Source organism: Cervus canadensis, chromosome 20 (assembly GCF_019320065.1).
Source record: "Cervus canadensis isolate Bull #8, Minnesota chromosome 20, ASM1932006v1, whole genome shotgun sequence".
NCBI classification, from domain to species: Eukaryota; Metazoa; Chordata; class Mammalia; order Artiodactyla; family Cervidae; genus Cervus; species Cervus canadensis.
The window spans coordinates 36578102-36589687 of NC_057405.1; the positions used below are offsets into that span (position 1 = coordinate 36578102).

Here is an 11586-nt window from a genome sequence, read left to right on the forward strand (position 1 = left end):
ATTTCCTGCATGACTGGGTGATTGTGACCTCTGGTACTGTACACACACGTATCTCAGGCCAAGCCAAATACCTGGGAGCCATCTTTCAGGTTCCTCTTTCCATTCCCCTGCCATGCACTTCAGCAAGAAATAATATTGTTTAATATTGCTTCTTACCAATAAAACCACAGAGAATCTTGAGAAAATTTTTCCATGATGCAAGCCATTTGTGGGCAGTAGTGTTACTGGAGGAGGGAGCCAAAACTCCTTCTGGTCCCTTCTATCCTATTCCTTTAGAAAAGTGCATTTCTTGTTTGTTCTTTTATGTAAAGGCCTGCTCTCTACATGCGGAATAGCATGGTAACAAACTGATGTTCTTAGGACACTGGGAGAAGGTAAGATTAGAAACTGTGTAAACATGTGTAAAAAAGGGGAACAATGCCAGGAAAGAGGCCTATCGCAACCCAGGGATTGAACCCACATCTCCGGGGGGTCTTGCACTGCAGGCCAATTCTTTACCATTGAGCCACAGGGGAAGCCCATTTTTCCATGTGTATTTACAAATTGTTATAAGTAATATTGCTGATTATTTACTTCAGGCAAGTGTAATGCCCCCTCCCCCCCACCGCCCCCACCCCCGCTCTTCTGGTGTCCATTAGTTGTTCTGTGTATTTGAGGAAGCAACTTATTTTCCTTGGTAAGACTTTCCTACCATCTCAAGGAAAAAACAGAGGTGATATGCTCTCGCATGAGCAAAACCCATGACTTCTTCCTGCACATTCCAATAAAAGCCCTGCAATAATCTCAAGCCCCAGCTCCAGCATGCTGTCTCTCCTTGCTCCCAGGGCCTGTGTGCTAGTTGGTTGCATTTTTGTTTCTTCAGCAGAAGTTTTCGGTCTCTCAGGTCAATATCCGCCTCTGTGGGATGAGAGTCCTGGTCAGTTCAGTGACTACAGTGTGGAGAATGGAAAGTACATTATTGATCCCTGGGTATACCCTAAGAGAATGGGCATGTATAAAATCCTCCTGAACAAGACAGCCAGTTATTTTGAAAAATTTGCACCAGATAATGAACAAAATTTTTTATGGGGATTAGCTTTGCAGCATGGCTGGCAATTTACATCAGGTAAGAATGATTTGTTTTTACTCGAATGATTTTCCAATCTAACCATGTGGTAATTGGGAAATGGAACTCTGTATAAACCAATTTTTGAAAATCAATTTCTTTCTTTTCTTTTTTTCTCCTCATAACCATTAGTTTTCTACTTCTTCTCCTCCATAAATCTTTCTGGGTTGCCTGTTTTGATTTGAAACTGCAGTGAGGCATATAGTATAGTTGCCAAACACAAGAAGACTTCATTTCCAACATATTGGGCATTCTACTTGAACTCCTACTAGATGCCAGATTCTATTCTAAGCACTGTGATGAACAAAACAGTCAAGAAGACATGCATTAAAAACAGAAGATGATGTCAAATTACTTTGACTTTCTTGAAGTTCTAACTATGATTACCTATACATGGAGATGGAGAGAGGCAAGAAAGGGACCTTGTTCATGAGGATGTTTCTCTGCAAAAGATCAATTCCTTTCAGAAATAAAGTACATTCTAGTGTTTAGTTAGCAGATATGTTTGGGCCAAAGGTTCATAAATTATAAGATATTTGGTTGACAGAAAGTCTTATGAAAGGGAGTGGTGTCTCTTGCACTCCATACTACAATACTACCGATAGGGAAAATTGTTCTGTTCTGTTGGTCCTTTATTGGACCGGAACCTCGTGGTCCGGAGTCGACAATGAAAAAGCAAAAGAAGGAAAGAGGCTAATATTCCCTGGGTTACACAGCCGGCTTTTGCACTCCAGGGAATCAGCCAGAAAGAGAGAGAGAGAGAGAGAGAAAGAAAGAAAGACACGGAGACCCAAGCTCTGATGGAGCAAAGGTGCTTTTAATCGACATGATGTGGGCATATATACTGTCTTACAAGGTAGTTATTCTCAGCAAAGATAAAGATTAAAATTCCAGACTTACAAAACAAAAGGCAATAAACAATCACTTTTACCATATGGTTCATAAAAAGGAAGAGGGTACTTATCACCGTATTGAAAAACTAAGGAAGGAAATGCCTGGATTGCTCAGCCCCGGGAAAGGGGAAAAGGTGTGCCTCTCCTCTTAATACCTGAATATTCAGGAATTAATAAGGACCAGAGGATTCTTGACAGATCCAAAACAGCACACAGGAAGCCTCCTGTTAAATGCTTCCTGACAATTCCCCCTATTTTATTATATTTGTAAAAAAGGTCCTAACCAAAAGAGTTTGGTTAGTATTAACCAACCTTATAGAAAGGCGACGATAAACAACAAATACAATTATCAAGACAATCACCAAAGTTACAGTTCCAGACCTGATGCTGTGGGTAATACTTTGAAACCATCTTCATGGGTCTAGCTCAGATAATTTGTTCAGCTAAAGTTTCCAAATTAGTGCAAGAGGGCAGATGTTTAGAAAAAGTTTTAAAGATTTCCTTTTGCAGTAATTGTACATTCAGAGAGGCATTATCAAGTAAATGAAATTTGATTTGTTTCCAGTTGTAGGTAATATGATTGAAATGAACAGGAGTAACACAAAATTGGCAATTAATAAAAGTTACAGAACATAGTCTTATTAAATTGTAAATTTCTTATGGCTACAACAGAAGGAAGTGGGACACGGGCCTGTATTAGATATGACTGATTATAGCAAAAGAAATAGTTACTATGACCACGACTGGTCCCTGTGAAATGTCCGGTCTAAGTCCCAAGTCCTTCGGTGCTGGCAGCAAGTTTCCATATGTCTCATTGTTCAGGCCCGATTGGTTTATCGAGGACGATTCGAGGAGGAGGGGGGGATGCCATTCCACTGTCAAGCCAGCCAAGAAGTCCTTTGTCGGTAATGTTTCAACGTAGTGTTAGTAACCTTTTACATAATTTTTTTTGTTCTTTCCCTAACTCTTTCCCTAAAGTTTCAGTAGTAAACATGGTTCACAGACAGAAAAAGGGCAGCAATGTCCGAAAGTCTTATTTTGGAGGCAGGACCAAAGCTCAAGTTTGTCGGCTGACGTTTATGCATAATTTTCCTGGGCCCAGGCACAATGGAAATCCTAAAGAAATGTTAATTAGTTTTCCTTCTTCCCCAGGGTGTGAGGGTTCCAGGGAGGGGGCATATGGGTGGAGTCATTGGTTGATAGGATCCGTCTTTTCTCCGTCTATTTTATGACCTGTAATAAAGGGGGATTGGGTAAGTAAGCCCAGTTAAGTCTGATTTGTTAATCCAGCTCAAGTGGGAGTCTCGCAGGTCAGCATAGTGATAGGAAGGTTTTCAGGACTTTGAGGCATTTCCTGTTGAGAAACCAGATTTTTAAAATCTTGATTATCTCTCCCCAAGTGGGGAGATCATAGGGTTGATGTTCCCGAGGGCGACACTTTCTGGAGATCTTTAGAGCCGCCATGGCCAGTATTGGAATTTCTTCCTCCTGGGGTTCTTGTTGTTTTGTCTCCATTTTGAATGTCAGGGGCCCCCTTCGGTCGAATTTTCCAAGGAAAAAGTTTGTTGGATCCATCTGGGGAAATACAAGCATATCCCTTTCCCTGTAAAATTAGTTTCCCAGATTTCCATTGTTTCGTTAACCCGTCTTGACACCAAATGGGCAGAGGAAGAGAAGTGTCCTTCAACTCCTCAAAATGTCTTTATGCTCTTGTTAAAATATTTCCCTGTGACAGGTTTAAAAAATTTAAAACAAATAAAGCTGTATTAGCAATAGTTATAGGTTTAGAAAATATCTTATGTTGGAATCTAGTAAAGTCTGCTTTAGATAAGGAAGACAGTAGTGTACCTGTGTATTCCCCCTTCTTTAATTTTTTTTTTATTTGTAACTTTAGTGCGTGATGTGTTTGTTCAACTATGTCTTATGTCTGTAGATTATAAGGAATACTTGTAATATGTTTAATAGAAAAAGATTATAAAAATTGTTTAAAGTGTCTAGAAATATAGGTAGGGCCATTGTCTGTTTTAATAGAACTAGGAGTTTATGGTGGATGTTTCTATATTTTTTAATTCAAAAACTGAATATATAGAATCAGAGACTATATTAATGGGGTAAGAATGTAGGCAAATAACTTGAATAAGAGCATAAAATTCATTTTGTTGAGCAGAATGAAATTTAGTATAAAAGACTTTCTATTTTTTAAGAGACCAGAATGAAGCTTTGGCGTTTTTAGTCCCATTTATATAAAAGAAATGTGACAAATAATAAATTCAGTGTTTTTGAAGAAATTCCACAGCTTACCAGGAGGATAATGAAATGAAATTTCTCCAAAATATTTTAGAAAAGCTAATTGGAAATTGGTAGAAGTTTGTAATGTGTTCTCAAATTGAGGTTTATTTGTAATAAAGTTTTATTAAAGTATAAAGGAGATAGAGAAAGCTTCTGACATAGGTATCAGAAGGGGGCAGAAAGAGCGCCCCCCTGCTAGTCTTTAGCCAGGTGTCATATAACTACTAGTGTTATAGCCACGCTTTCCGGGAAACAGACTCACTCAGAAGGACAATGCAGATAGTGGAGTGCAGTTTATTACGCCGGCGGGCCCAAGGCAGAGTCTCCTCTTAGCCAAGGACCCCGTCCAGCATTTGTGAAAATCTTTTATACCCCATGCGTACGTGTCCAGACCCACCACCTACCCCATGTGTACGTGTCTAAACCCACCACCTACCCCATGTGTACGTGTCCAAACAGTCAATAGTCAATAAGCCCGCAGTTACATTCCAACCAGTTAATAATCGATAAGCCTGTGATTACATCCTGACAGATAAGAAAAAAGTTTATGACCTGTCCGGAGACAGGGGTGATTACGTACGTACGGTATGCTTCCTCTTAGGCAATGAGTAGCCTGGATGTGATCTTCAAGATTCCCCTGTCTGGAGGGGGTCTTATCCTTCCATTGTCGTCCCCACAGGCACTAAGCAGAGAGTTCAGAGTCCGCTGGAGAGGCAGCCGAGCACGGCCAGCACGGACAGGCCTGAGATGGAGTCCAGGCCCTATGAATTCCTTCTTCACTAGTAAAGTAAAGTCGCTCAGTCATGTCCGACTCTTTGCAACCCCATGAACTATAGCCTACCAGGCTCCTCTGTCCATGGGATTTTCCAGGCAAGAGTACTGGAGTGGGGTGCCATTGCCTTCTCCATATAACTACTAGCAGTCTGCTAATTAGAGAAAGGAAATATCTCAAAACTGAAGAGAATAACACCAGGCCCCTCACCTACAACATGCATTTTGAGATAACCTTGGCACCAGGTGAGTTGTCTCAGGCCACAAAATGATTGACATGAATCTTGAAGAAAGGCAGGTTTCCAAGAAAATACAGTTTCATTAACATAGTTTAAGACAAACGTTTCCATAAGAAAAGTTCATTGGTTAACTCAGGGTTTGAGAATAGTTAACTTCAAGTGAAACCAGGTGTCATTATGGTAACACAGTATTTTAAGAGAAACCTCCTTTTAATTTTGTATAGAGAAGGAGAAAAAAAAAGAAAAGAAATATCGCTAGTTTGTTTCCTCCTGCTGCTTAAGAGAGATAAAAATGTCTGACACTTGCAGCCTATTTTCTCCATTTGGAGACCCCTGGCCTTCCTGCCTGTTAAGTCAAACTAGGTCGGCCAAGTAAAAGACCGAAGGTTTGTGGGGGCAGGGGTCCAAAAAGTCCGGTGGGTATTCTAGAGAGGACTGCTTGAGAGTAAAGGAGAAAGTCATTTAAGGCTGGTATATCAACAGCAGCACTGCCAAATGTTGAGGCTTTGAGGGAAAAGGTGGAATTTGCCCCTGGTTTTTGTTGAAGGGGACCTGGGGGGGTCTCCTGCTTGGAGTTTCCCCGAATAGGTTTTCCTTCAATATCAAATTTAGATTTGCACTCTTTGGCCCAATGCATTTCTCTACAGCAGCGAGGGCAGATTTTTGGAGGTTTTTTTTTTTTTTTTAATTAGCTTTCTTAGGGCAGTCCCTTTTTAAATGGTACTTATCTCCACATGTAAAGCATCCATTGTTTTCCTTTTCTTAAGGCAGCAATGATTGTTTCAGCTAGCATTTGCATCTTTTGAGTTTCTGATCCTATATTGCGACAAGCCTTCAAATAATAAAAAATAGTCCCTGTCTCATGAATTGGGGATATAGCCCTTTGACACTCCTGATTTGCATTATCATAAGCAAGGAATTTCTCTAGTTGCCTTTTAGTTTCTTCTCCAATTACTGTATGGGAAATAGCAGTTTCTAATCTAGCTAAGAAATAAGCATACATTTCATTAGGTCCCTGCAATATTTTAGTGTAGCTACCTATAGGCTCCCCTTGAGGAGTAATTCGATCCCAAGCTTCAAGGGCCTCTGTTTTTAATTGATCATGCAACAAAGTAGGGCATCGTATTTGAGCTTCTATGGTGTCGAATTGTCCAGTGCCAGTTAACATTTCAAAAGTAATTTGGTTTTGGGGAGCACCAGCTTGAGCATTTCTGTTAGCATGATCTCTGGCTATATCTTGAAACCACAGTGTCCATTGAAGATACTCTCCTGGTTTAAGGAGAGCTTTTATTAAAATTCACCAATCATAGTGAATAAAGGTTCCAATAGAAGACGCCATAGCATTTAGAATCTCTCTAGTAAAAGGCGAATGTGGGCCATACAAAGTTATGACCTTTTTCACTTGTTGCATGTGGAAAAGGTTAATACCTTCATGTTGAGGTGTTATTTGCCCTTGAGCATCAACATTTCTTAAAACAGGAAAGGTGGAGAATCCTTCAGCTTCAGAGACTTGCGATTGCAAAGCCAGCAATTCAGAGAACCTTTGTCACGAAGGGAGTAGATTAAAGCTGTTTTCAGTTTTCAGTTAAAAGGTGTTTTAAGGAAGTCATTGTCAGAATCATTAGGTTCTATCGAGGGAGTGACTTTGGGATGTGTGCCCTCCAGCAGGGGAGGAGCGCTTGGAGCAACCGGGGCAGGGTTGGTAGGAAAATCCTGAAATATGTTGTTCTAATTGGGCCTTTCGTAAGGTATCATCATCTAATTCATATTCATGTAATGAGTGTTCTGCCTGTTGCCGAATATCAGGAGGGCTAGAATTACCTTGTAATGGCAGAATCACGGCTTCAATGAGAGACCATAGGGGCCAGAAATCTGTCGGAATATTTTTTCCCTGTCTGACGGCTCGTTCAACATTCTCTTTGACCCGATGCCAAATTTCTAAATCAAAACTACCTACATCAGGGAACCAAGGGTTACATTCAACCACTGTCTGAAGGCAAGCGTCTATTCGCTGACGTGAAACCGAAAATCCCTGAACTTTAAATAAGTGATAAAGTAAAATAGAAAAGCGAGGGGGCTTTCCAGCCGATTGAGCTATGTCTTAATACTTACCAACCTCAATAGGCCCTGTGGGGTCACTCCGTCCAAATCTTGCCATGTGTACCAGAGTCCCTGTTTCTGGGCGCAACTTGTTGGTCCTATATTGGACCAGAACCTGGTGGTCTGGAGTGGACAATGCGAAAGTGAAAGACGGAAAGAGGCTAAATGTTTCCTGACACTGTTCTGATGAAAAAAACATAGGGAGAAGATTATAGTTTATCTGAGATCTAGGGAGGAGTCACATGCAGGAGCTACTGAAGTTGGCTGTTCACCCACCTTTGTCAGGTGATGTCTTGAGACTCAAACCAGCTCTTTATCAGGCTTTTCTCAGAGTCAGAAAGATGGAGATCTAGCAGAAATCATTAGCACTATGGGAGGCATGCCAGTCTCAGGGGCCTAGGGGCCAGCAGTAGATGGAGGCTGAATGGGCTGGCAGATTAATGTTTTTCTTATTCTTTCATTACACTTACATATTACGATCAAGCCTGACTAAACTTACCTAATGATGGGCTTATATGTCTCCAGCATGCAGTTGTGGGGTGGGAGTACTTCAGACAGTTTCCTTGCCATCCAAGACCTTACAACACAATTAAAACAGAAAAGATATCAGAAATGAAACAATGAGCAATAAACAACAACTCTTGGTTAAAAGTTAAAGTGCAAAACAAAGGGACACGGTGGAGTCAGATGGAGTAATCAGAAAAAAATGGGTCTGAACTGAAATTTGAAATGTGAACAGAATTTCACTGGGGGAAAAAAGAAGTGAAATCTACTAGGGAATAAAAGTATGAGCAAAAACTGGTTCTCAGGAGTGGCTGCACATTGAAAACAACTACAAAATTTTCAAAAATATCAATGCCTAGGTCCACCAGCAGAAATTTGACTCTTATTTCAATAGTGTGGAAAATTAAGGTAAAAAACAATAGCATGGCACAAGTGTATGTGATTGGGTGCAGTGTGTGTGTGTGTGTGTGCCTTTGCAGTCTGAGAAACTATCAGGAAAATTCACACTTCTAATATTCATGCAGGTGAATAGCGTTAGCAAGTTCTTTAACGATCACTGTTTAATAACAATCAGGTCAGGAAAAGGAATAAATACAAAAGCAAATAATATTTGAAACAGATAATTCTAAAGTGGAATATTGTTGTGATGTTAGATGAAGGAAAGGAAATTGGTACTGAGATGGGAGATGAAGGTAAAGAGTGATAGGAAGAGAAACACAAGTCATAAGAAGATAAATGTTTGTTTCTTTGCAAACAAAATGCATTAGGCAAGGGATGATTATAACAAGTTTCAAAATGTGCATAGTAAATCATCTGTGCATCCTCTCTCTTCTAGGCAGATTGGTTGATCCCACCCAAACGACAGACTGTGGCTATGAATCTGGAGATCGTTTGTGCATCTCTGTGGACAGTTGGTGGGCCGGTATGTTCATTTATTAGTGAAATAAGTTAATAACCTTCCCCCAAAGAAAATATCCAAGTTAAAATCTTAGGGACAGAGACAAACCAAAAACAGCACTATTGCTCCGTAAAAATGAATCCACTTCATCATGTATCTCGTGGCCTTTATGTCACATTCTAGGATTTAATGGCCACAATTTCAATAATGATTCTTTAGGACATATTTTACCCAGGGACTGAAACGAGGAACTGCAAAAGACAATGGCTTTTGAATGGCCAGCACTGGTGTTAGATGGGAGGTCCCACTAATCAGAGAAGTCTCGAGGACCAGGAAGGATGAAAAAAGAGAGAACAAGAAAATAATACATTTTTTTTTTTTTCATTTTGCTCAGACCAAATGTATTTAACTTGGAAACTTGTAAAAATGTCAGAGATTAATGTATTACAAATCATTCTATCAATTAGTAATCTAAGGCTTCTGTCAGATATTTAATAGTCAAATAATCAGAAGGTATTTTCTAAGTCTTTAATTTTATCTTGTGTGTTAGTGATGAAATTAATTTACACACAGTTTCTTTGAGATATTTCCCACTAATTAGAAACAAGGTCACATTTACTTTCACTTTATTAGAGTGACACACATCATAGACATCTTTACTTATTTTTCTTGTATGATACTAATTGAGTCTTTTCAAAGACTCAGAAATTGTCATGGCCACAGATCTAGAATTTAGGCTTCTTTTTTCTCACATGAACTCCAATAGTTTAGAATATCAGCCTGCTACCCTGGGGCAGAGGACTGCATTCAAAATGCATGTCTATGATGAAAAGTGTTCTGCATCACCAGTGGTAATCAGTACAAGTTTTACAGTCAACTATATAAGTATGTCTAAATTTGCTGGTATAGGTCCTATTTAGAGAGCAATTTAAAAATCTTAATTCAGTGTTAATTTAATTATCTAAAGATTTGTTGCCAACACTGAGCCAACATTTTTGCTTCAAAGACTTAATGTGAGACAAGCACTTCACAATGTCATGGTTGTACATTAAACATAACATACAAAATATCAACACTATAAGCATATTAAGATAATTCTAGAAAAAAGTCACATTTCATGGTAAAACCTCAGAAGTGTATCATTCTACGCACAAGTAGATATCTTTCTTCCATTTTTACATAATGCTTTGAAAAAATAAATGATACCAAATTCATTGAAATTACTTCTTGTGTTTTAAAATATTGTAGACAACTATTTGCTTCCCTGATGTCTCAGTGGGTAAAGAGTGTGCCTGCAGTGCAAGAGACAACAGGAGACATGGGTTTGATCCCTGGGTTGGGAAGATCCTCTGGAGAAGGGAATGGCAACGCACTCCAGGATTCCTGCCTGGGAAATCCCATGGACAGAGGAGCCTGGTGGGCTACAGTCCAAAAGGCCCCAGAGAGTTGGCGCCACTGAGCGGCGGCAGCAGCAGCACTCGACTATTTTAGCCCATATTCATGTCTAATTGTAGGGTTATTAACAGAAATGAGATAGACTTATGTATATGATCCTTAGAGAGATTTTCAATATTTTGTGGTGACTTTTTTTCATATGTTTCTGTATCTGTGACTTTTTGCTTAATGGCTTCAGTTCAGTTCAGTTCAGTTACTCAGTCGTGTCCGACTCTTTGTGACCCCATGAATCGCAGCACGTCAGGCCTCCCTGTCCATCACCAACTCTAGAAGCTACCCAAACCCATGTCCATCGAGTCGGTGATGCCATCCAACCATCTCATCCTCTGTCGTCCCCTTCTCCTCCTGCCCCCAATCCTTCCCAGCATTAGGGTCTCTCCCAATGAGTCAACTCTTCACATGAGGTGGCCAAAGTATTGGAGTTTCAGCTTCAACCTCAGTCCTTCCAATGAACACCCAGGACTGATCTCCTTTAGGATGGACTAGTTGGATCTCCTTGCAGTCCAAGGGACTCTCAAGAGTCTTCTCCAACACCACAGTTCAAAAGCATCAATTCTTTGGTGCTCAGCTTTCTTCACAGTCCAACTCTCACATCCATACATGACCACTGGAAAAACCATAGCCGTGACTAGACAGACCTTTGTTGGCAAAGTAATGTCTCTGCTTTTAAATATGCTGTCCAGGTTGGTCATAACTTTCCTTCCAAGGAGTAAGTGTCATAATTTCATGGCTGCAGTCACCATCTGCAGTGGTTTTGAGCCCCATAAAATAAAGTCTGACACTGTTTCCACTGTTTTCCCATCTATTTGCCATGAAGTGATGGGACCAGATGCCATGATCTTAGTTATCTGAATGTTGAGCTTTAAGCCAACTTTTTCACTCTCCTCCTTCACTTTCATCAAGAGGCTCTTTAGTTCCTCTTCAGTCTCTGCCATAACTGTGGTGTCATCTGCATATCTGAGGTTATTGATATTTCTCCCGGCAATCTTGATTCCAACTTGTGCTTCTTCCAGCCCAACGTTTCTCATGATGTACTCTGCATGTAAGTTAAATAAGCAGGGTGACAATATAGAGCTTTGACGTACTCCTTTTCCTGTTTGGAACCAGTCTGTTGTTCCGTGTCCAGTTCTAACTGTTGCTTCCTGGCCTGCATACCGGTTTCTCAAGAGACAGGTCAGATGGTCTCGTATTCCCATCTCTTTCAGAATTTTCCAGTTTATTGTGATCCACACAGTCAAGGCTTTGGCATAGTCAATAAAACAGAAATAGATGTTCTTCTGGAACTCTCTCGCTTTTTCGATGATCCAGCAGACGTTGGCAATTTGATCTCTG

The 11586-nt window shown here is 40.2% G+C and overlaps 1 protein-coding gene across 1 annotated transcript in view; it reads left to right on the plus strand.

Annotated features, from left to right (window-relative positions):
- Nucleotides 1-801: 801 nt before the first annotated feature.
- Nucleotides 802-11586, plus strand: part of C20H6orf58 (chromosome 20 C6orf58 homolog) — a 14583-nt gene continuing 3798 nt past the window's right edge. The window contains exons 1-2 of the mRNA XM_043439328.1: nt 802-1105; nt 8737-8823. Coding sequence (XP_043295263.1) covers nt 802-1105; nt 8737-8823 — 391 coding nt within the window. The remainder of the gene's footprint in view (nt 1106-8736; nt 8824-11586) is intronic.